This window comes from Amia ocellicauda, chromosome 23 (assembly GCF_036373705.1).
Source record: "Amia ocellicauda isolate fAmiCal2 chromosome 23, fAmiCal2.hap1, whole genome shotgun sequence".
NCBI classification, from domain to species: domain Eukaryota; kingdom Metazoa; phylum Chordata; class Actinopteri; order Amiiformes; family Amiidae; genus Amia; species Amia ocellicauda.
The window spans coordinates 10,304,080-10,324,947 of record NC_089872.1 but is presented as its reverse complement, the minus strand read 5'-3'; the positions used below and the strand labels follow the sequence as shown (position 1 = coordinate 10,324,947).

The window sequence follows — 20,868 nt, the reverse complement described above, 5'->3', positions numbered from 1 at the left end:
AACTGTTTTACACACTAGCAGTAACTTCAAAGCAAAACGTCTCCGTCTCTTCATGCAGTTTGCATAGTGCGTGTCCAGTGATGTGCAGAGTGAAGGAGGCAGGAGGACTCTTTCCTAATCACTCCAGGATGTTGCCACTAATGAAGAGCTTTCAATCATCAACCTGTCTTTTGGTGCCTCAGCATTTCTGTACACAACAGCTGCACGAGGGACTTCGAATGTTTATTTACCGAGGAGACGGACAGGCCACACACGGACGAGGGCCCCGTCGTAACCAGAACTCCCTCTCAGGAACCAAAAAAGACGTCTCGCTCTCTCAGGGCTTTAACACAAACCTCCCTTGCAATTCCACAGGCTCCATGCATTCCTCCTGGAGAGGAGGGGGGTGGGGAATTAAACCAAATCAAATAAAAACTCTCGGAATGAGAGGATGAGTTCATGGAAAATACACAGTCTGCCATTGCAGTTTCAGTTGACGTTTCCTGGGCTGGAATTCAACATTCATATTTTATTCCTATTGTAGAAAAGTATTTTCCAGTTTCTGTCTTCTGGCAGGACCCTAGCGCTCGGCTGCTGCTGCCAAGGCCGTAAAAAAACAGCTGCAGACTGGGATAAAAATAATTAGACCTCTATCTGTCTTTCCAGGGGACGCTTCCCATCCTATCCTTACAAAGGCCTTGAACAAAAAACACAGTGAACTTTACACATAATAATCCCTTATTCAGTTATTTATTGGTCTGTGACATGCAGATTGGTGTTTTTGGAGTTTTTTTTCCCCTGCTCAACATCTGTGCAAGCATTTCCATGGCGCACCTTCTAACCTGTCGGAACTGTGTTCATGCTACCGTGTTTGAGAACGTTCCTGAAATGGCAGTCGTGTTTGAACAGCTAAATAAAGACCCGCCCGTCTCAACAGGGTGTCCTTGCTTCTGGGAAACGGTTACACAGGAGCGTCGTTAACGGACGGAGACCACAGCGAACGGCTCGATGAGGCATGGGGTGGCTTGTGATGAAGCAGAGATAATTCTGCTGAGCATGTGCTGAATCAGCCAGCGCCAGCACTGCTCATTTGCAGCATTAAAAGGTAGAGATTTATTAGCCATTATTGCAATCACTGCCGGTGACGCATTAATGGTTGGAAATATATGGTGTTCCATACAGTGGCCTACAGAGAGTGTGGGCAATTATAATAGTGCACATGCAGAGTACAATTCAGAGTAAACCAACTATTATTAGCATGCTTGGTTTGAGTGCTACGTCTTTCAAGAAGGGAATCTGACGGGCCTGTTGGTTTGCCTGTTGTTGGGTCATCCCAGAAAATGGTTCCTGTGGGTTCCATTGAAAAAGCAATTGGCAAATATTTCTGCTCAGTTAGATGTTTCTACCTTTCTTTGCTCAGTGCTTTCATGTTCTTTCTGAATTGGAAACATCTCAAAGAAGGCTCAGACAAAAACCACACTCACAAAACCATCAAGCGAAGCAATAATGCGTTGCTTTCCATGTAGTATCTTCCTCTGTGATCTCCAGCCTTATTTAATTGTCCGGTTTTCCCTGCCAACTGTCTCTTCTCATTCCTATTATATTTTTAATGGGATCTCTGTGCTGGTGAGATAAGGGATTTTTAAAAGCTGAACTTCTATTAAGGGGGTTGTCATCACACTGGATTTTTAAGGCAGACGAACACAGAACTGAGTCATTCGCAGAGATGGGGAGCGAAATTAAAAACATTTTTGCAGTAAGACTCACTGCACTGTGGTTTCGGTCAGCTGGAGCCTCTTTCTGGTCCTCCAGCTCTTGCCAACTATAATGAAATCAGTGTTTTGGCTATACGGGGGGGTGGGAGAGCAGGATTTCTTAAACAGGAGCTCAAAATGAATACAGATAAAAGAAAACAAGGTGACATAAGATGAGGCAGAGAAAGCGTGTCATGGCTGAGTTCAAAGACAGCTTGAAATGGGAATTTCCAGATACCCGTGACAAAAGATCTCTTATAACAACTTCCAGGAAAGTAAGCAAAGCCAGATACTAAAACTGCAGCCCAAGGAAAAGTCTACCAACTGCTAGCTGATGCCCATAGACAGCTGCACCTCCGCTGGGTCTCTGGGCAGACAGATCATCGGCTTGGGACTGAAAAACAGACCAACAGAAAGGGTCAATCATATCTCTATGTCCATGCGTAAACAAGTGTTGAGACTGTTACACTCCAGGAAAAAGTAACGCTAGTGTATTTGGAGCGGCCAGGACGGTGTCTTATTTATGTCATCGAGAAAAGGCACTCCTCGCCTCCAAACCACATCCATCACACAGCCGGGGTCAGCGCCCAAGAATGTGATCGCACATAACTGCTACAATAAGAGAAAAACAGCAAGGCGAGCTCCCACAGCCCATGATTGTTAACATTTGTGACGCTCACCTCGTCGGCCAAGAAACTTCTGAAGAGGCTACATTCGCTGTCCTGGACTGGCCTCTTAAAACCAAGGGAAACCGCTTCCATGTGCGGACTGTATCTCTGGCTTTATAAAGAAGAAAGACATGATCATTACTGTTGATGAAAACTAATCCCAATCACTGCTATTCTGTGATGGGAAACATGTTTTTGTTTTGATGTCATTAGTATTCATCTTGTGCTATAGTCATGCAAAATGTGCTATTAAAGACCGTCTTTGTACAGCGGGCATCATATGACGTGAAAAGCCACTTCGGGGGGGGGGGGGGGGGGGGTGTCTAATTTCCAAAACATAGAATACTGTAGAAAATCATGAAAACAAGGAGTTCAGGGCTTCAGCCGAGGCGCTGCTGACATCTGGCGGCCACTGTTGAGAACTGCAGTATAGATTTTCGAATGCATCCCCCCAGGTAGCAATTAATCACCTGCATTTTTTAATTGAATTAGCAGCGTCTCTCGATTAATGCAATTAGCTTTGCAAACGACAGCACCAGTGGAGACCCCCTGCATTAACATGCGTCTTAAACAGCCTGACAAAGATATTAATCAATGGAGTCCTTTTCCCACATCTTGATGTCACTGAACTGTAAACAAAAATACAATTTATCACGGCTTTATGTCAGCTGTTATAGATAATAGATATGCTGTAATGAGGTTTGAATGTTGGCATGCTGCCTGACCATCACTGAGCTTGAAGTGGATTTTAAAATAAGTCTAAATGTTGTTTATTATGTTTTTCTGAAGCAGGTGGTGACCCTGAGTTAAATTAACTGTTCAACCTGTGGATAGATTTGCTTTCAAAAGGAGTTATAATGGTGTAAAATTGCTCTAAACCTCTTACAGGTTTGTTCCTGTTAATTCTGATTTCAAGTGTGAATATAATAGTGCTACAAAAGCACATTTTCACCAACAGTACAAAGGATATGAGGACACTTAGCTAACATTTGTTACTGTATGTTTACATCGTATTTGTCCTGAGGCCTAGACCATCACAGAAAGTGGCTTCTGACCATAAATTAAACCACAATATAGGACAGGACAGTCTACGTTTCCATTGGCTTTTGCCTTTAATTCAGTCATCCATGATTAAGTGTCTTATATAGGTGGCCGCACCGCCAATGCAATCATTCTCCACACCGGGGCAACAAAACCGCGAAGCAGAAAAATGAATTCAGCAGCTGCGGCCCGAGACCGAGCCGCAGCGACACATTCATTGTCTCCCTTCTCCCTCCCACAGCTCCACTGCAGCGCTCAACCAGACGCCCACCACTGCACCAAACCAAACCAGAGGAGCCCTGAATAAATCACTGTTCCCTTCCCCGGCCAGCTGGAACAGATTGGAAACGGGGCAGGACTCCAGAATCTATTGATCTTTTGAACAGTCCTGCTTCTGCGGCCCAAACTCACCTGCTTGCTGAATCATACCCATCAACTCCTCAGCAGAAAACAATCTACGTCATGCATTACTCCTGTCTATTCTTGCTCTTCGATATACAGCCTCTCACAGCAGCGCAACACAGCTGGAGGAGCAAATAAGAGAGTCTGTGATGAAAATGTCAAATACATCTCCATTGAGAATTACCATGATAGAAACTGATTCCAATGCAAGAGCAAACAATGGTCTTGTTATGGAACCTTTACTTTCCCTTAAATTCCAGAACTCCCAATTCCTAATTCTAGAATTGATCAAGTGCTAATTTAAGTGGATCATCTATAAGAATCTGAAACTGAGGTTTTACAATTTGCCAAACCCTGCAAGAGATGAGGAGGGGAAAGTAGACTAAATAACTTTACACCTCACCATTGCGTTTCTCATTTTCTCATTTTATTTGAATGGATTTATTGGAAGGAAAACAAAAAAACATGCACACTTCGAGTAAATGAAGTATGAAGAGAAAAAATACAGTATTTAATTGTCATCTGAAAAATAAGTAACTACAGCTTAGTTGTAGAATTCAGAAATATAAAAAATGTAAAAAGCAAATAGTACAGATTTTACTATAACTTCATAAACAGTTTAGCTTTCATAAGCACTTGTTCTTAGTGTAATTGAACTGAGTACATTTGGTGTGTAATGGAAGTATTACATAACCCATCATCTGCATTCTCTAAGTGGTCTTGTCAGTCTGAATGAATGCAATTTACATTTGAAAGCTAGGTGGGTGAGTAAACATCTGCTCATGCCACAGCAATGACAAATTAGGACCATGAATGGAAAACCACTTTGTCGTTCCCACAGCCCCTGTACTCTGCTGTGAAAAGACCAAGAAACCAAGAAAGAGGAATACAAAAGAAATGTGACGTTTGTTTGTAGTTTTTAATGATATCCAAGGTATTTCCAAATGCGAAGTAGGCCTGTATTCATGTGGGTACATGTGGCATGTGCACGTTGTGTTGTTGTTGCTTTTACACGTGACTCTTCCGTGATGATGTGGCCGTACACATCGTCCGCAGATACATAAGACGCGGCTGGACATGGGGGGGCACAAGCACTCGTTCGAATCGGACAGGAAGTATCAAAATACAGGTGGCGGGAGAAATAATAAATAAAACCAAGAATCAAATCTAGCTGGACGAGTTACAAAAAGGAGGCTCCTTGCAGGGGTGTGTGTGTGTGTTGGGGTTTTTGCTAGAACCGAAGCTACCCTCTGCTTCCAGGCTCCTAGGGCAGCCGGGGTGGAGCTGGAGGGAGGTCCTGGGACTCGGGGCCACGGTCTGCCCGGGGTGTTGGGGCGTCTGCTACTCGATGTCATCTTCTGCCAGACTCTGTGCGCTGACGATACGCTGAGAGAAGCAGGAGAGAGAGGTCAGCACGAGGGAATCCGAAACGTTTTACACCTCCAAACCCCAAAGACAAAGGGGAGACTAATAAAACAACCATGTTGAGGAAAAGACAAGCTCAAGAAGGAAATTTAGACTCACTGGCTTAAATAGAAATACCTGAAGAGAATTAGCCAAAAGCAATCTGGAAATGTGCAGACGTTAAATGAGAGAAAAGCGTGTACATAAAAGCATGACTATTGTCCTAGATCTGAAATAGCAAAGTGCCACTCGAAAGAGACTTTGCTTTGGATGAATCTAGACTTGCTCTTGCATTCTTTCTTGTCCCGGCAGCTCACATCAGAATCGACGGGGGGTTTGTAAGAATGCTTGCAGTGGGGAGCGCACACACATTTCTCTCTCTCTCTCCTCACACCCTCACCTGACTGATGGTGGGCAGTTTGGTGAGCAACATCTGGAACACAGGGGGGGGCAGGGTCTGCTGCAAGACCTGCAGTAACTGCTGTGGCTGACCACACACCGCGATGGCGTTCGTTAAGTGGTCCACACCCTTCTCATAGTCTCCTGGAAAGACAGTGATCAGGCAGCGTTATATATCAAAGGAAAAAAAACACGTTTCAATTTTCTGAGTAGGAGTATTAATTAAAGAACACAGTAAATTAATTATAGACATCTCTCTCTACAAAAACACTATTTTTGTGAGAAAACTAATCAGACTTTCATTTCAGGATCAAGAAACATCCAATATGTTTTATTATTTAAAGGACAACAGCCATCTGGTTTGGGCAGCGAATTACACCAATTACTGCCAGCCAAAACAAATCATCTACGTCACTTGGAACACAGACAGATCTTGACAGATGAAGGGCGTTTTACAAATGTTAACAACCAAGAGATATCAGAGCCGTTCTACTTCCCTTTCTTGTACTGGAAGAAATACTTAAGGACATACATAATGAATATTGTAAACCTGGCTGGAATTTCAAATCTGTTGTCACAGCAGCTTAATTCCGGTACTCTCTTAGCAAAAATTATAACTTATCCTTCCCAAAAATAAAGATAAAATGATACCGATTAAACCTCAAATCTGCATTAAAGTAGACAACCAATCTGCTGGTCTTTAAGTGCATTTTTGGTTACTTGAGGTTTAGTGTGTGTATTGTGGAAGCAGACCCCTCACCCTGTGCCAGTAGCTCCTCTCCCAGCTGGATCTCCTCAAGGAAAAACTTCTGGACTGCTTCAGCATCTTTAAGGTCTGGCAGCTGGAGAACAGAAGGTGAACAATCCGTCACATAATGCTCTAAAGTGCTCTGTGAATCATTTTTTATTTTTATTTAGGTTATATAGACTTTATATATTATTGTTAATAATAATAATAATAATAATAATATTATTATTAATAATAGAAAATTCAGAAGTCGGTACCCTATACCCTTCCTAACCAATATGAAATTCAAAATTCAATTTTCAAAAATGATCCGCTACACTACATAAATTCTATAATTAGGAATGTTTTGTAATGCTTTGCACATGGACATGCCCAGGCGCTTAATACAACAGTGGAAATAAGCCCACTTTGTAAATAAACTGTCTTTCTTACCCTGGAAAGGCCAGCTTTCTCCTTTGCCAGTTTCTGCTTTCTCCTTCCTGAGAAAAGAAGGAATACAAAAAAAAAAACAGTCATTACCTTCAACACCGACACACACTAACAATGTCCATCCCTTCTGTAGATTTGTAATCACGTCTAGAACATCGGTCTGAGATGGGATTCCCCTTTGCCCTTGCACCATACCTCCTCCAACTCTGGCGATCATTAATGTTTGTGTTTTTCAAATCAGACAACTTGAAGAACAATGGTCTGGGCAGAGGACTTCAGTAAAGTTAATCTGCAACAGTTTTCTTAATCCACTGGAATGCAAAACAGGCAGCAGGGGTGGGTGAGTGGGTGGGGGGGGGGGCTGTGTTTCTGTAGTATGTGAGAAAGTGGAGCCCAAACACAAGGACACTGAGTTTGTGAAGGTCAGGCTGGAGAAAACCCACTGACCTGCAACCCCAGGCCCTTCGGTTCAAGATCAAGTGTGGGGAGTGTGAGGGACACACTGATGGCTGTCACTGCAGCCTGGGGCGTCACTGCACCCACAATCTGGAGCATGTGCTTCTTCCCAATCGTACAAATAAAAAATACATTTTAGCACTTAACTGCCCTTCCCCCCTATTCAGATTCCCCATTGCTGCCTCCAGGTGAACCATACTGCACCTGCGCGCACACACACACACACACTGCCAATCATTCAATTCTCCTGACAGACATGAATGAAAATAAAATGCAATGTTACCGTTTGATTTTCAAGTGTCTGACTCTTTGCAATGTTATTAAATCACCCCGATCGTACCGCTGATTGCGTTCCCACAAGGCTTCAGAGCATTTAATCCTACACACGGGATTAGCCTGAGCACGACCATGCGGCCCTCAATCAATCATTACTCAACAAACTATTCTTCTGCATGATCAGAGACATGCCGTCTTCCGCAGTGCAAAAGCGGGCTGTTTTCATCCGTGCTGTAGCGCACAGTATAGCGGGCTGCATTAAAGCGGATTAGTCCCCGAGTGTTTGATCTACCTACTCCGATGGCGCGACCAGTACTCACGTTCCCGCAATCGGTTCTTGAAGTTGGGGTCACTCCGTCTCTTCCTGTCGAAGTAGATGCAGTAGCCGATGAAAATGGCCCCGCAGACCCCCGCGGCGATGGCGCTCGTCTTTCCACCCATCATAGCTCCTGCTCAGCGGCACGGCGCCTCTCGGTGTCTCGGCAGTGGGAAGCGAGAAGTTGGGGATGATCAGAGACCGCGCATGACCCCGATGCAGAGCGCACCTTCCATGAGCGAAAAGGACCCCAACCTTCACAAGCTTCCTGGTTACTGTAAGACGTGAGGTGCCTTCAGCTATCGCCTGATTAAAAAATGTTTATGGGAATATATATTTGTGTTTTGTTGATACATTGACCCCACCATATTAATCACCATATTGTTAGAGAAAGTGTATATAATTTCCGTGTTAGATTATCATTCTCAATCGTATGAAAAGGTTTCTTTCACAATTTTCTATACAGGCGGCCTTGCAAGACAGTGCCGAAGGTCCTCGGTGCGAGTATGGCCCCTCAGTTGTCAGTGAAGGAGGTTGTATGAATCAATGAAGTTCGTAAAGAGACCGGAGGCTATTGTGTTGGCCATATTTAATACTCTATTTCTTATATTGTTCCAAACAAATTATTCAATGCATATGTACGTGCATACATATATATATATACACACACACACATTCATATTAAATAGAGATGTATTCGATTTTGAAAGAATGTAGCAATCGATACTGTTCATTTCTGCAGCTCTCTTTATTTTTTATATATATATATAATGTGTGTGTGTGTGTGTGTGTGTGTATTTCACCATCAGCCTATATCAATCCACTGCTGGATAAATAATAAATAAGGCTTTCCTAAGATGTCTCCTTTTGAATATATATATATATATATATATATATATACATACACACACAATTACTGTACAAACAAATGCTAAATCATTTGATAAATACACATTTATCTACACAGCCATTTTATCAGGAAAATACATCATTGATTTTGACCACTAAGGTAGAGATACCATACTCTAGGAATTATTAGAGGAATGTGTATATTTCATACATATATAGATATATTCCTCCAGTTGACAATTGATATTTCATTTCTGCAGCATCTTAACATTCAAGGAGTTTAAAGTAATGAATTGAGCATTGTTTAAACCAGAAACCCTCCCATCTCTTTATGGTCTGTCAGTAGAGTTGCAGTGTGGGAGCGATCTGAGCAAACCGCAGACATCTGAAACAAAGTGCTGGAACACCTGCCCAATCCATAGCCCTCATCGTGATGAGCTTACCGGTCTGGTTCATGATCCAACTCGAGTTCAATGAAATATTCCAATATGTTCCTCCCAATTGTAATTTCCCCCCCACCCCAAAATCTTACCACCTGATGGCCTAAAAAAATTGATCCAAGGTACATTACCTTTAAAACATTTTGGAGCTTAGATAGATGTATTGATTAATGCTAATTAATCCAGTAATAAGACCAACTGAGAATATACAGCTGGTCTGGAAATGCAAGATAACACTACAGCCTGAACAGCCTTCAGGGATCACAGGGTGAGGCTGGGTAGTTGCCAAGATTAATATACAGGGTTCTGCAGAGATAGTTACCAACAGGTAATGGCAGTTAATTATTTCACACACAAGAAAATCAATCGTGTGTGTGCCTGTGCCTGTTCCTCCAGGACAGATCAGAAGATGAGACACTCCCCTCACCTGTTGGAAAGACAGAGAGCCCCCCAGCTGCCCTGTCAAACCACTGAACCAGTGGACTTCATTCCCTCAGAACAGTCTGCCAGTAAAATCAACACACCTCCTCGAGCAAGAGTGTAACCAAGAAAGCTTTAATAAAATCTACAGAGAGGATCAAACCTAAAGAGAATAACAGCAAACCAAATCACACAACCGTATCAAAAATTGGGGACCTTCTGTCCTTTTTTGGGTTTCAGTTTCTTTTTGGGTCCTTTGCTCTTCCGGTTCTTATCGTTGCCAGGCTTGGCCATTTCCCCCTTGAAGGAGCCGGCCCGGGGTGGTCTGGCGGGCCTGCCTTTGAAGCCGGTGGGCCTGCTCTCCTTGAAGCCGGGGGCTGGTTTCCCCCTGAAGCCCGGGGTCGCGGGTCCCCGCTCCTTGCGCCCCGCAGCTCCGCCCGGGCTCTGCACCGCATCCCTGCTGGGCTTCCCGCCCGGGGCTGCTTTCTTTACTTTCTCCTTTTTCACAGAGCGCTTCACCCTGATCCTCCTGCCCAGTAGCTGAGAGTTATCGAGCTGCAGGGCGATCTGGACGGCATCTATGTTCTAAAGAGGATATGAGATCCATTAAGATTTAATTAATCTTACACAGCCTCAGACAGTGCTCCTCTGTGCCCTCGCTCCCAACCCAGCGTATACTTACCTCGAAGAGCACGTAGCCGAAGCCCTTGCCCATCCCGGAGTCCCTGTCCCGCACCAGGCGCACCGCCTCCACCTGGCCACACTCTTCGAAGTGCTGCCGCAGCGGCAACTCGTTGATATCTGTGAGGGAGGGCAGACAGGTGAATTATTCCAGCTCACCACACGAGGGAGCCACGCCACCACTGCAACTTGCCAGGAACCCACAACTTAATATTGTACAATCCTGCTGTAAACATTCTAACAAATGTGAGCTTACAAAGAGATACAAAAATATATATAACTATGCACTTACCGTATGGCAGATTGCCGACAAAAATGGATCTCTTGTGGTCGTGCTGAGAGAGAAGCAGAAGTAAAGACTGTAAAAGCAGCCAGTGCACACAGCGAGGTCACATTTCCCTATAAGAAGCTCATTGTAGACAGGGATATTCCTAAACTGAGCAGCTCAGTCATGGCAGCATGCTAGGGTAACCAGATGATTTTCAGAGGAGGAATGGTTCAGATCACTACACTATCTCCAGGCTTGGTGCCAGTCTTCCGTGATGGATAAAAAGCCTGTTTCTACAGCGCCACTTACTGTTGCCGTCTTGTTGGCCCGGTCCACTCTGATGTGGAACCCTTTCTCAATCTCCAGGCCGTTCCTGCAGAGACAATTGAAGCCGCCGTCAGTCCAGGTAATACCAGCGCAGTAGGGGGCAGGTTTGATTTGGCAGCAGCTATGACAATTACGGCCTGCTAACACCACCTTCATACACATCCTGACAGCTTTTAGAAGTTATAATTGTTTCTTGCGTCTCTCCCAGCTGCTGGAGAAACCCGGCCCGCAGGCGCTCTCATCGCATCCCGGACGGCCGTTTCCCGAGCAGCTCAAAGTGACATCGCACAGTCAGCGGTTTCAAAGACACGCAGCCGGCACAAATGCAAGGCGACATGCTGAAGGGACTGCATGGGACTTAGCTTTTAAAAGCTGTCAGGATGGGAACAATGAAGAGAGAAATGACAAGCAGGCGAATGTACACGTTCTGCTCAGTAAACCGTGCATCACAAGTTTAAAATGGCACGACAAAGAGTATAAAATCACCCAAAGAGTCCAATTATAACAAATGTATAACTGGAACTTAAGCCCTACTTATAACAAAATACAAAATACCTCTTCACTGCATTGGCTGCCTCCTCTTCAGCTTTAAACACAATGTAGGCATTGATGCTCTGCCTTTTCGGATGAATCTTTCGTCTGAAAACAAGAAAAGTTATCTTTATTAAGTGGCAAGACACCTGTTTAATTCAAAATGTCTTTAATACCTTACTTAATGGCTACACAACCACAACATTGTCACCAAGTGCAATGCATTTTAACAAGAAAACATGTGTAGTTTCTGTGCATTAGGCAGTTTTAAACGCATCACACTTACTGTATGGCGGCTACTTTCCTTGTGACGGATGCATCTTCTCGTATCTAGAGAAAACATTAAGCATATGTGGCCATATAAAAATACCAAACATCTCAATCAAGATATACATAGAAGGTGGTGGAAATAAAAATTGATAAAAACATGACAGATTAATAATAAGAAAAAAAACTACATTTCTATACCACAGTATCTAAAAGGAAATCCTATTTACTGACAAAAGGTTGTAAAACTGGCACAATGCTGGGTTGGCATTCAAGATACCCACCACTGAACGAAACCGAATCGACTCAATGGACCCATGCTCCTTAAAGAGGGCCTTCAACATCTGGAAGCACAAGAAATTAGGTGAATATAGTACCGTCAACACCATGGCATAATATACAGTACAAAAACATTAGCACTGGCTATATTTACATATAAAATCCATACTTAAATACACATATAAGTGTATTTGAGCCCCAAAACAATCAGATAAACCCTGCATTTTATTTCAGATCACACCCAGAGATGGGAACCCAGGCTCGGACCTTCTTGGTGCAGGTGACAGGCAGGTTCCCCACAAACACCGTCCTCTTGTTTTTAATGCGCTCCTCCGCCCGGTTAACGGCTTTCTTCTTCCCGGCCTGCTCTCCCTCCTCCGCGTCCACCGGCCCAGTCCCACCGTGCCGCCGTGCCTTCACTCTGGGAGGCCCGGGGCTCTTCTTCCGTCCTTCGTTGTCTTCTGCATTCTTCAATGCACTTTCCCTGCGAGAACAACCGTGAGGCCATGAGCCAATGACCATTGAAAGGGTTTGAGTAATAAGAGTGCGTTGAGGCTGGCCTGAGCAGACTTGGAAAAAGTGCCACTATCTTACTTAATGTTATTGCAGAATGTAACTTCCACATTATAACAAGGAAAAAGTCTTCCATCTTGACTATTGTAGCTTTTCCTCACCTGTCTTCTACTTTTTTCTCAGCAGCTGATTTCTCCTTTGAGGGCTTAGTCTTCTTCGCAGGAGGTGCGCTGGTTTCTTCTGTATTTCCATCGCTCTCCTCTACACTTGGCTCTGGTCTCTTAGGGGCTGGCTGCAAAAACAAAGACACAATCCAAACTTTCTGTAGAGAGGAGTAACAAATTGTGTAAAACTTTGCAATAAAGCAACATGGCAAAAAGCATGAAACACACCAGCATCAACATGGGTAGTTTGGGGTCTCCATGCATGTCCTTGACCTCTTGCTATAAACATCTGAGGATGGCTAAGGGTCTTACCTTTGGCGCAGGAACAAAGATGAGGCTTGCTGAAGGGGTCTCGGTTTTGAACAGAGAGGACAGGGAACTGGACTTTTTTGTGGGTTTACTGGGGAACAAACTGCCGGACACTTGTCCCACCAAGTAATTCACAGACTGCTCTGGGTCCTCCGGGTCAGCGGTCCCCACACTGAAACAAGACCACAGGGCCAAAAAGCATGAATAACTACCAGTTAGACATTATTTGACAGAATTTGTATTTTATAGCCCACCCTCAAACTATTCCATAAACTGCAATAAACAACTAACACTGAACTAAATTACAACTTTTCTTGCCCACAGATTCCATTACTAATAGTGGTTTAATTGAAAGCAAAAGGCTGAGGCTGAGTATGTTCCCAAATCTGTTAAATACTTATACTGAACAAAAACTGTAAGGTAGATTATGTTGTAGCTCACCTTTTCCCTGCACGCTTCTTTTTCATGGTTTTGATATTTTTCATTAATCCAACCCAACAAGTAATCGTTGAGATCGGAAAGTCGGTCCGCAGCGAAATCAGTACGGCGTGTAACAATGACGCTTTTACATGTTTAATACATCCATTTCTGAACAGAAGTAAACACAGAAGTAAATCACTTTTAAGAAACCAGTTACACTAACACCAGTCGCTCACTGCACGTTTTATTTTTTCGCGTCCGCCGATTAAATGTGTCCGGACGGGCAATACATGCAAGCACATTAGTTCCCATGCACACCCCGGACGTCAATGGCAGACATGTTTATTACCGATGTTGGTTCTCTTGCTACTTCTATAATAATGTTAGTCCTAATACAATTTATATTAAATGGTATCCCTTCCAATAAATAAACATACATTCATAAAAACTTAATCATTGCTAGCATTATATAATTCTTAGTGCTTTTTGACCAGAGTTCCCCAATCCTAAAGTAGTGTTTTCAGTGTTTCAGTGAGTCCATTAGACCTATAACAATATTTAAAGTGCATTTTCAGTTCATGGCTTAAACACTGCTGGTTTGATTCAAGGTGGATCCCATTCATCAGCTAAATCAGACCCATTAAGTAACTGGGAGCTTGGTTGAAATACATGTCAGAAGACAGCACAGCCCCACCTACACCAGTGACTTATTGTTACTGCAACCAGACTCCTATAGTTTGTAACCTAACCATATACTTAGTTAAACCCTCTCTCATATATTTCAACTGACATTTCTATTTATAAATCATGCCACAGCTCAGAGATGAAAATCTAGCTGTAAAATCAGCCAAGGGTCTAAACTTTAATTTTCTAAAAGCGTGATCCATTGCCAAACATATGTCAAAACACGTACATGGCCCTGAAAAAGAGAAATCTACCAGGTCTTCACGCTGAACAGGAAATAAATGGATGCTTAGCAAAACACACTGCTTACCGGTGAAAAGGATTGTGATCAAGTGGCTTGAAAATGGAAAGATATATACAAGTGTACATGTCTGCAGCAGAAGTCCGTCTTCCTGGTTGGGTCTTGTGTTCAGCAGGTAAGCAGCAATAACTTGTTTCATAGGTCAAAGGGAGACTTTTCCGTTTAGTTTTGGTTATGGATAAACTGGATTTAGTTTCCCCGAGCAGTGTCTTAACAGGAAGGGATGTGCGCAAACCAAAGACATGAAACAAATGAAGAAATCTTGAGCTCCCAAACATTTAACACATACAAAACATGCACACTGTATTTCTATATACGGAAAGCACACAGAACTTCACAAACTATGGGATTTATTTCAAACAGGCTTCTTTTTTGCTTACATTTGTACAATAAATTACACAACGGCCATCCTCTGTTGAACCTAATAAATACTTTAGAGCTTTCGTATAAGCTTTAACCCTATCTCTGTCCCAGAACTTTTTTTTTTTCTATTTATTTTTTATTTTTTTGTAAAGATCGATAAAACTTTACAACCCATGTACATGTTGGAAAATACTTTCAAAACAAAACATCTCTCAAAAGAGCACAAGCTACAGAAAACAAAAGCAGACATTCGTAGAAAAAGGTATGGGGGATATATATATATATATATATATATATATATATATATATATATATAATCAAACCAGATTAAGCTCCCACGCCTCAAAATTAAACAAAAAAGAAATGCTTTGCCCTTTGAGAATATACACAGAAATACAATTAAAACAGTAGAACAACTGTACAGAAAAGTAAATTGTATTAACAGTGCAAGATATTAAATAGCTCAACTTGAAACACACTTCTCAATATACAAATGTATTACAAAGGCATACAGTTACATACAAGTGCCAAACAAAACAGACCTTCAGTATATCATACAACATGAAGTTTATACAAAGGAAACAGACTGGAGTTCAGAATTTATACATAGATTTATTTGATTTGATGTTTTTAAATATGAATGCATGTTTGCAATATTTGTAACCCTTTGTCTGCTAAGTTACAAAAAAACATTGATATTGAAGGGTGGGTATTTGATCTGGTGAGAAGGATAACATCAGAACTACAGGTTGACTGTAATAACTACTGCGATTTGCATCTGTAAAAGCTGAACTGATTAAAGTAAAATGGAGAGAGAGGAGAAGGAAAGACCAAGAGAGAAAATCAAGAGAAGGGGTAAGTTCCATTTCTAGATCAACTCCGTACATACGGTTTAAGTTCCTGTTGGCGGCACCAGTATTTGAGTGTGATGGGAACAATTTCTAGCTTAACTCAGGGAGACAGTTTCACCCCGGATGGTCTCCGAGATAACTCACATGCTGGTATCTGACCACATGCTTGCCATCATTTCCACTTTTATTACACATTTTTAGCAACTCAATTCATACTGTGCTATAAATGTCAATATTTGATACTGGGGGCTACGCTGTTAAGGGTGGCCTGGCATGTTATTCTAATAATTCTTCAGTAACTGCATTGCTAACAAAATTAAAAAAAAAAAAAATCAAAAGCTTGGTGTACTTGTTGAACAGAAGAAATGTGAACAAATCGCCAACTTTGAGCACTACAGTTCCATTTCCCGACATCTAGAATTCCTCTTCTATTCTTCTCCCAAATAAGAAACAGACTGGATTTATATACTCAGTAGTATAATACATTTTAAACCTCTCTCCTGAAAATATAATTAAAAATGCAAAACAAAATGAAATTGATTACAAGTGCATGTTTTTTTTCTGCAGTTATTCTCCATCATAATTAGTCTAATTTCCTTTTTTGTCTTCTAATGTTATTATAAGAAGCAATATTCTTTGTTTGCAGACATAAAAGGACCCTTTTATAAATGGATGTAATCTCTTCTGTAAACACGTCACTGACAAATAACCGCTCTGATCTTGGTAACTGTTCTGATGTACCACATTATTTCATGACAGAAGGGAGTCAATGAGTTATCGTGGGAAATTAATGTCTAATACACTGTGTCTGATTGAAAACATTCAACACTGTGTTCTCAAGTAATTAACAATACAAATCAAACTGTTACGTCTGACCACAACATAACATTAAAGCACATGGGACCGAGTGGAGCACAAAAAGAGGTTTCAAAATTAACCTCTCAAGTTTCATGGTTTTGACGGTTAACTGGAACTTGTAGTGATTACTCTGAAGGAGACCAGGGTGATATCATAGTGGGCTGGATCCAATTTATTGAAAGTGAAACTTATTTATTAATTCTGGATCTATAAAGGCCGAGTAACATATATATATTTTTCCTTCCTTTAATTCAGCTGAAAAGGGCACGTAAATTGAGATCTCAAGTTTGAACGCCAACAGAACGGATCGAATGTTTTGCAAAAATAGACTTCTGGTGCAAAATCCTTTGAATGATTAAAAAAAAAGAAAAAGAAAGAAAAAATCTGTCCCTCGCCAACTCTGACATACTGTAGAATACCCTACACATTTTCCTTTCATTTTCCATCTTCTTGAAATTCTCTCATTCTCTGTGCAAAAACCCTGTTGTGAGGGGGCGCGTACACGTCGTCGGTGTAGGCAGTAAAGGAGAGCGTCTCCCTTTCGCCACAGTGGAAAGGCAATCCAGGTTAATGTACATTTATTCTCCTTCCCCCCCCCCGCCACCCCACCCACCCCAAATAAAACAGAGACGAGTTAGAAACAATTATTGCTTGAAGAAAAAAAAGAAAACGACAACAAAACAAGTCCGTTGTACTTTTTTTTTTCCCCTTCGTAAAAGTGCACTTAAGTGCAGAGTTAGCTTGCCAAGAAAACAGTTGTCAATAGAAAATAGTGCTCATAGTTTTTAGTTTTTTTTGTTGTAGTTTGTGGTTGCTTGTTTGTGCCTCAGTCATTTTATTTTGTCTTGTTTTGATTCATAAAAAGGAGCCAGCCGCAGGGAGCCGGAGAAGTGCAGTGGAGCTGGGGGCCCGAGGGCCGGCCGTCACCTGCACTCCACAGAGACCCCCGAGTTCTGAGAGGAGCCGGACACGGGCGGCTCAGCTAGAGTCAACATCACGGCGGCCGTCAGGGAGCTGGAGGACGGAGAGGACGAGGATGAGGACGAGGTGGAGGAGACGGCGGCGGCACCTTCAAAAACACAAAACGCACAACTCTGAATTAGCGGTTCACATGGACTTATTTTATGGCATTATATGAAAAAGGTTTTCTACGAGATTCCAGATCCCCAACCCTGTCTCCAAAGAGGTCAGCTCTGACTTACTTTCCCTTTCCTTTTTCTTCAAACGTTTTCTTCTTCGGTCTATGGATGCCACCTCTGACTTCAGAGAGAGGTAATGGTTTCGGATGTCCTGGAGCTTCTCCTGCAGGAAGGCGATGCGCTCCAGGCTGCTCATCTTCTCCAGGTCGGCTGCGAAGGGACACAGGCAGTCAATACCGCACGCGGACTGGGCAAGAGCAGCTCTACTATGGTCTACGGATTGTCCCCGTTCCCCTACTTACACATCTGAAAGCTCCATTTGTACACCCTGGGGGAGCGGCCGTGGTGATCCTTGTGTTCAGAGTCACCGTGCTTGTGGTACTTGCTGGGCAGCGGCGTCCTGCCAGGGCACTTGGCCGGAACCGTGGCCTTCAGAGGCGCAGGGGCGGTGGTCTTGGCAGCGGGGGATTTGGCTGGGTGGTCAGTGTTGGACTGGTCCTCACTGTCGCTACTGTGTGCTGTGGCGAGAGATGGAGAGGTCAGAGAGTGGGGTTTACGCTGAGCAGCTACGGGCAAGAATCAATTTAACGTCTTGCTCAGTCAATAAGAGTGAGCAGGGAGAGATGAACAATAGTTTTTTACAGCTGCACTGCCTGACACTGGTGCAGCACACCTAGTAATGGCTACTTGTAAAATATCAAGATTGCGGTCTGTGGGGAAACATTCTTGATTTTAGGAACTCATTACCAATTTAATCAGCTATAATATCTTAAATGCCAAAAAGAGGATTATGAATCCTCCAGTTGCTGTAGCAGTGTTAAGTCATTTATTGAGCTCGGCAGCCAGTGACTCACCTACACACTTCGTGACCTTGACTTTTCACGAACAGATACGTTGCAAAAACATTTGAGCTGCGCCAGAATAAAGTGGCCATTTAATTTGAAGGCTCTACAGTAGGAATCACTGGATCACATTAATGACACGTCTCGGGGGAAATTCCACAGCTTGCAAAATGCAGTAACAAAACTTGTGACATATGCCAGAGCGGAGAGCGATTAAAAATTGTCTGAAAAGGCCTTTGGTAAGCTAGTGAGGGAAATGAATTACACAATAGTGTGGTATCAAATTCTAAAGGACACGTAAGGGGCCAGTTTTATACTGCAGGTTTTAAGTGCTGGCCAAAAACATTGTGCTTGTTAAGTTTGCAACTGATGGAAGAAGTATCTCAACTATTAAAAAACACAGATATCTGCCACGCACCAATAATCTGCTTGTACAACACGTTCACGGGAAATCGACTTGACGGAACATCCAATTTTAATGCGGCGCCACTAATTGCCTTGTAGAAGCCACACACACACACAAAAATCTGCTAAAATGATCAGCTCTTAGTAAAACTTGTGTACTCTTAATGAGAAACAACAGGTCCCGGGGGATAATAAATGCTCTACACAAGATGTCTACCCGTTTCGTCTTAATTACCTGTTTTTCGACTCTTCTTGTGGTGAACGCCTGAATTCTTGTGGCTCCGTTTGTGTTTCTTTGACGAGCCTCCTGCCTGCGTCTCTTTAGGCCGTTTCTGACTCGTCGTGGCTGGGGAACAAACATGAAGACACTGAGAAGGCAGCAAGACACTACAACTACCAGCACACCCCTACAAGTACACGCATCTGAGTGTTCCTCCTTCCTCTCTGGAGATGGTGTCTGCAAACTCTTATCACACTAAGGTTGTAAATACTTTGCATTGACAGTGTAGTCCCAGGGTTAGTTCTTTACAAAGGAATTCTCAATTTCCTCATTTCGCTCTAGAAATAATGAAGATGCAAATGTCACAATATGTGAAAGTTACATTTCCTTGCCTTGACAGGTGTTATTTATATGCATCAAACATTGTGGCAATTCATTACCAAGCACGATTTAGATGAACCCCCCAAAAAAGCACCCCAAAAAAACACCCACTCCTACCTTTCTCCCTGTGCTCACTCTCCAGCTGGCTGCTGCTGCTATGGCTGAGGCTGCAGTTGCTGCTGCTGTTGGAGGAAAGGCTGCCATCGAAGGCTGAGGGGGAGCCTCTCTCTTCAGAGGGCAACTCGTGCAGCTCCCCCCCCAGACTCTCCACCTCCCCGGTGCTGCTGTCCGTCTCACTGCGGCCGCCCACACTCTCCGCCCGCGCTGGGGTGCCTGAGGGGGCAGGCGACCCAGACGGAGGAGGGGCTGAGGCCAGGGGAGGCGGGGGCGGAGGAGGGTTGGTGGTCTGAGTCTGGTTGGGGGCTTCCACTGAGCTGACCCCCAGCAAGGGGGACTCGGGCGTGGTGGGGGGCGTGTTGAGGACGGAGTTGCTTCCGCTGCTGGGAAACTCCCGGGTCTTGTCTGATCGCTCCTCAGGCTTGCCTTCGCAGGGCTCCTTCTCCTCAGGGGGCGGCTCTGGGCGGGGCTCCTCCAGGGCGGACACAGGTGGGGGGGAGTTGGCAGCTTCTGTGTCAGAGTCCGAGAACAGCTCCTTCAGCGTCTTCTTGGGCCACTGCGCCTGGATGCTAGACCAGACGTCTTTCTGGCCTTTGGTCCGACTGCTAGGGAGCCTCTCTTCTGAGCAACCTGCCAGTTTGGGCCTTTTGTCCGGAACCTCCCAGAATGCCGCTGGCCGCCCACTCTTGCGCTTCTCCTCGAGCCCGTTGTACTTTTTGACTTTCGTTCTGTCCCGCTCTCCCTCCTCTCTGTTCCGCTGCTGCAAACCCTCCTCCTCCTCTTGCTCCTCCTCTTCAGAGCTGCTGCTGCTGGAGGACATCGCCCCCTCCTCCGCCAGCTTCCTGTCCTCTAGCCGCTTGGGGGACATGGTCTGAAGCCAGTCTGCTGACCTGCTATTCCTCAGCTTGCCCTTGACCTGCGACTTGGGCAGCCTTTCAGTCTGGCCCTCAGCTTTTCTTCTCGCGCCGCCCTCCCCCTCCGAGTCCAGCTCTCCCCGGCGCTTGCCCAGGTCACTCGCAGCGCAGTCCTCGCCGCCCGCCAGACGCCCTGGCTCCTGCTCCCCTCCTGCCGTCCTGCCCCCGTCCCGCGGCAGGCCGGACTCCCAGCGCTCCACCACCAGCGTGCTCTCCAGGGAATCGCTCTTCCTGTGCTCTCCGTTCCCCAGCCTGTCCTCTTCATCCTCATCCTCCTCGTCCTCATCATCCTCTCGGTCACTCTCCTCCTCCGCTGAGCTCTCAGAGGCTAAAGACGGGCCGCAAAAAACAGCATCAGTAACCACCCGGTAACTCTAATTCTTGTATGGCAAATTTACAATGATAACATTACATTTTGGCCTTCAAAGTCATAATAGTGTTGACTGCAATACG

At 44.0% G+C, this 20,868-nt stretch overlaps 3 protein-coding genes, 1 long non-coding RNA gene and 1 other non-coding gene across 6 annotated transcripts in view; all 5 read right to left on the bottom strand.

Annotated features, from left to right (window-relative positions):
- Positions 1-715: 715 nt before the first annotated feature.
- LOC136718911 (uncharacterized) lies at positions 716-2,642 on the bottom strand. Its single transcript, XR_010805331.1, has 2 exons — positions 2,414-2,642; positions 716-2,127 (listed from the first exon to the last, which is right to left on the bottom strand). It is a non-coding gene; the product is annotated as an uncharacterized LOC136718911 (long non-coding RNA).
- A 2,102-nt stretch (positions 2,643-4,744) lies between these two features.
- Positions 4,745-8,121, bottom strand: tomm20b (translocase of outer mitochondrial membrane 20b). Its single transcript, XM_066696703.1, has 5 exons — positions 7,877-8,121; positions 6,828-6,874; positions 6,408-6,489; positions 5,649-5,791; positions 4,745-5,230 (listed from the first exon to the last, which is right to left on the bottom strand). The coding sequence occupies exons 1-5, from the start codon at positions 7,998-8,000 to the stop codon at positions 5,186-5,188; spliced, it is 441 nt and encodes a 146-aa protein (XP_066552800.1). The 5' UTR covers positions 8,001-8,121; the 3' UTR covers positions 4,745-5,185.
- Positions 5,465-5,598, bottom strand: LOC136719460 (small nucleolar RNA SNORA14). Its single transcript, XR_010805407.1, has one exon. It is a non-coding gene; the product is annotated as a small nucleolar RNA SNORA14 (small nucleolar RNA).
- A 1,574-nt stretch (positions 8,122-9,695) lies between the features above and the next one.
- rbm34 (RNA binding motif protein 34) lies at positions 9,696-13,619 on the bottom strand. Its single transcript, XM_066696931.1, has 11 exons — positions 13,362-13,619; positions 12,924-13,092; positions 12,609-12,739; positions 12,202-12,418; positions 11,940-11,999; positions 11,675-11,718; positions 11,413-11,496; positions 10,840-10,903; positions 10,555-10,597; positions 10,264-10,382; positions 9,696-10,166 (listed from the first exon to the last, which is right to left on the bottom strand). The coding sequence occupies exons 1-11, from the start codon at positions 13,403-13,405 to the stop codon at positions 9,783-9,785; spliced, it is 1,359 nt and encodes a 452-aa protein (XP_066553028.1). The 5' UTR covers positions 13,406-13,619; the 3' UTR covers positions 9,696-9,782.
- A 1,039-nt stretch (positions 13,620-14,658) lies between these two features.
- Positions 14,659-20,868, bottom strand: part of arid4b (AT-rich interaction domain 4B) — a 52,701-nt gene continuing 46,491 nt past the window's right edge. For both annotated transcript variants that reach the window (XM_066697016.1, XM_066697018.1), the window contains 5 exons: positions 19,502-20,743; positions 19,019-19,129; positions 17,839-18,054; positions 17,600-17,746; positions 14,659-17,466 (listed from right to left, as the gene is read on the bottom strand). In XM_066697016.1, coding sequence (XP_066553113.1) covers positions 17,321-17,466; positions 17,600-17,746; positions 17,839-18,054; positions 19,019-19,129; positions 19,502-20,743 — 1,862 coding nt within the window. In that variant the 3' untranslated portion in view covers positions 14,659-17,320. The remainder of the gene's footprint in view (positions 17,467-17,599; positions 17,747-17,838; positions 18,055-19,018; positions 19,130-19,501; positions 20,744-20,868) is intronic.

What these genes read in the sequence shown, in the direction of transcription:
- rbm34 (XM_066696931.1), bottom strand. Translation starts at nt 13,405, where the DNA reads ATGAAAAATATCAAAACCATGAAAAAGAAGCGTGCAGGGAAAAG. An exon ending in AAGAAGCGTGCAGGGAAAAG is followed by an intron (nt 13,093 to 13,361) that starts GTGAGCTACAAC and finishes GTCTTGTTTCAG; the next exon opens with TGTGGGGACCGCTGACCCGG. An exon ending in GAGAAAAAAGTAGAAGACAG is followed by an intron (nt 12,419 to 12,608) that starts GTGAGGAAAAGC and finishes TTGTTCTCGCAG; the next exon opens with GGAAAGTGCATTGAAGAATG.
- tomm20b (XM_066696703.1), bottom strand. Translation starts at nt 8,000, where the DNA reads ATGATGGGTGGAAAGACGAGCGCCATCGCCGCGGGGGTCTGCGGGGCC. An exon ending in CAAGAACCGATTGCGGGAAC is followed by an intron (nt 6,875 to 7,876) that starts GTGAGTACTGGT and finishes TTCTTTTCTCAG; the next exon opens with GAAGGAGAAAGCAGAAACTG. An exon ending in AGAAAGCTGGCCTTTCCAGG is followed by an intron (nt 6,490 to 6,827) that starts GTAAGAAAGACA and finishes TCTGTTCTCCAG; the next exon opens with CTGCCAGACCTTAAAGATGC.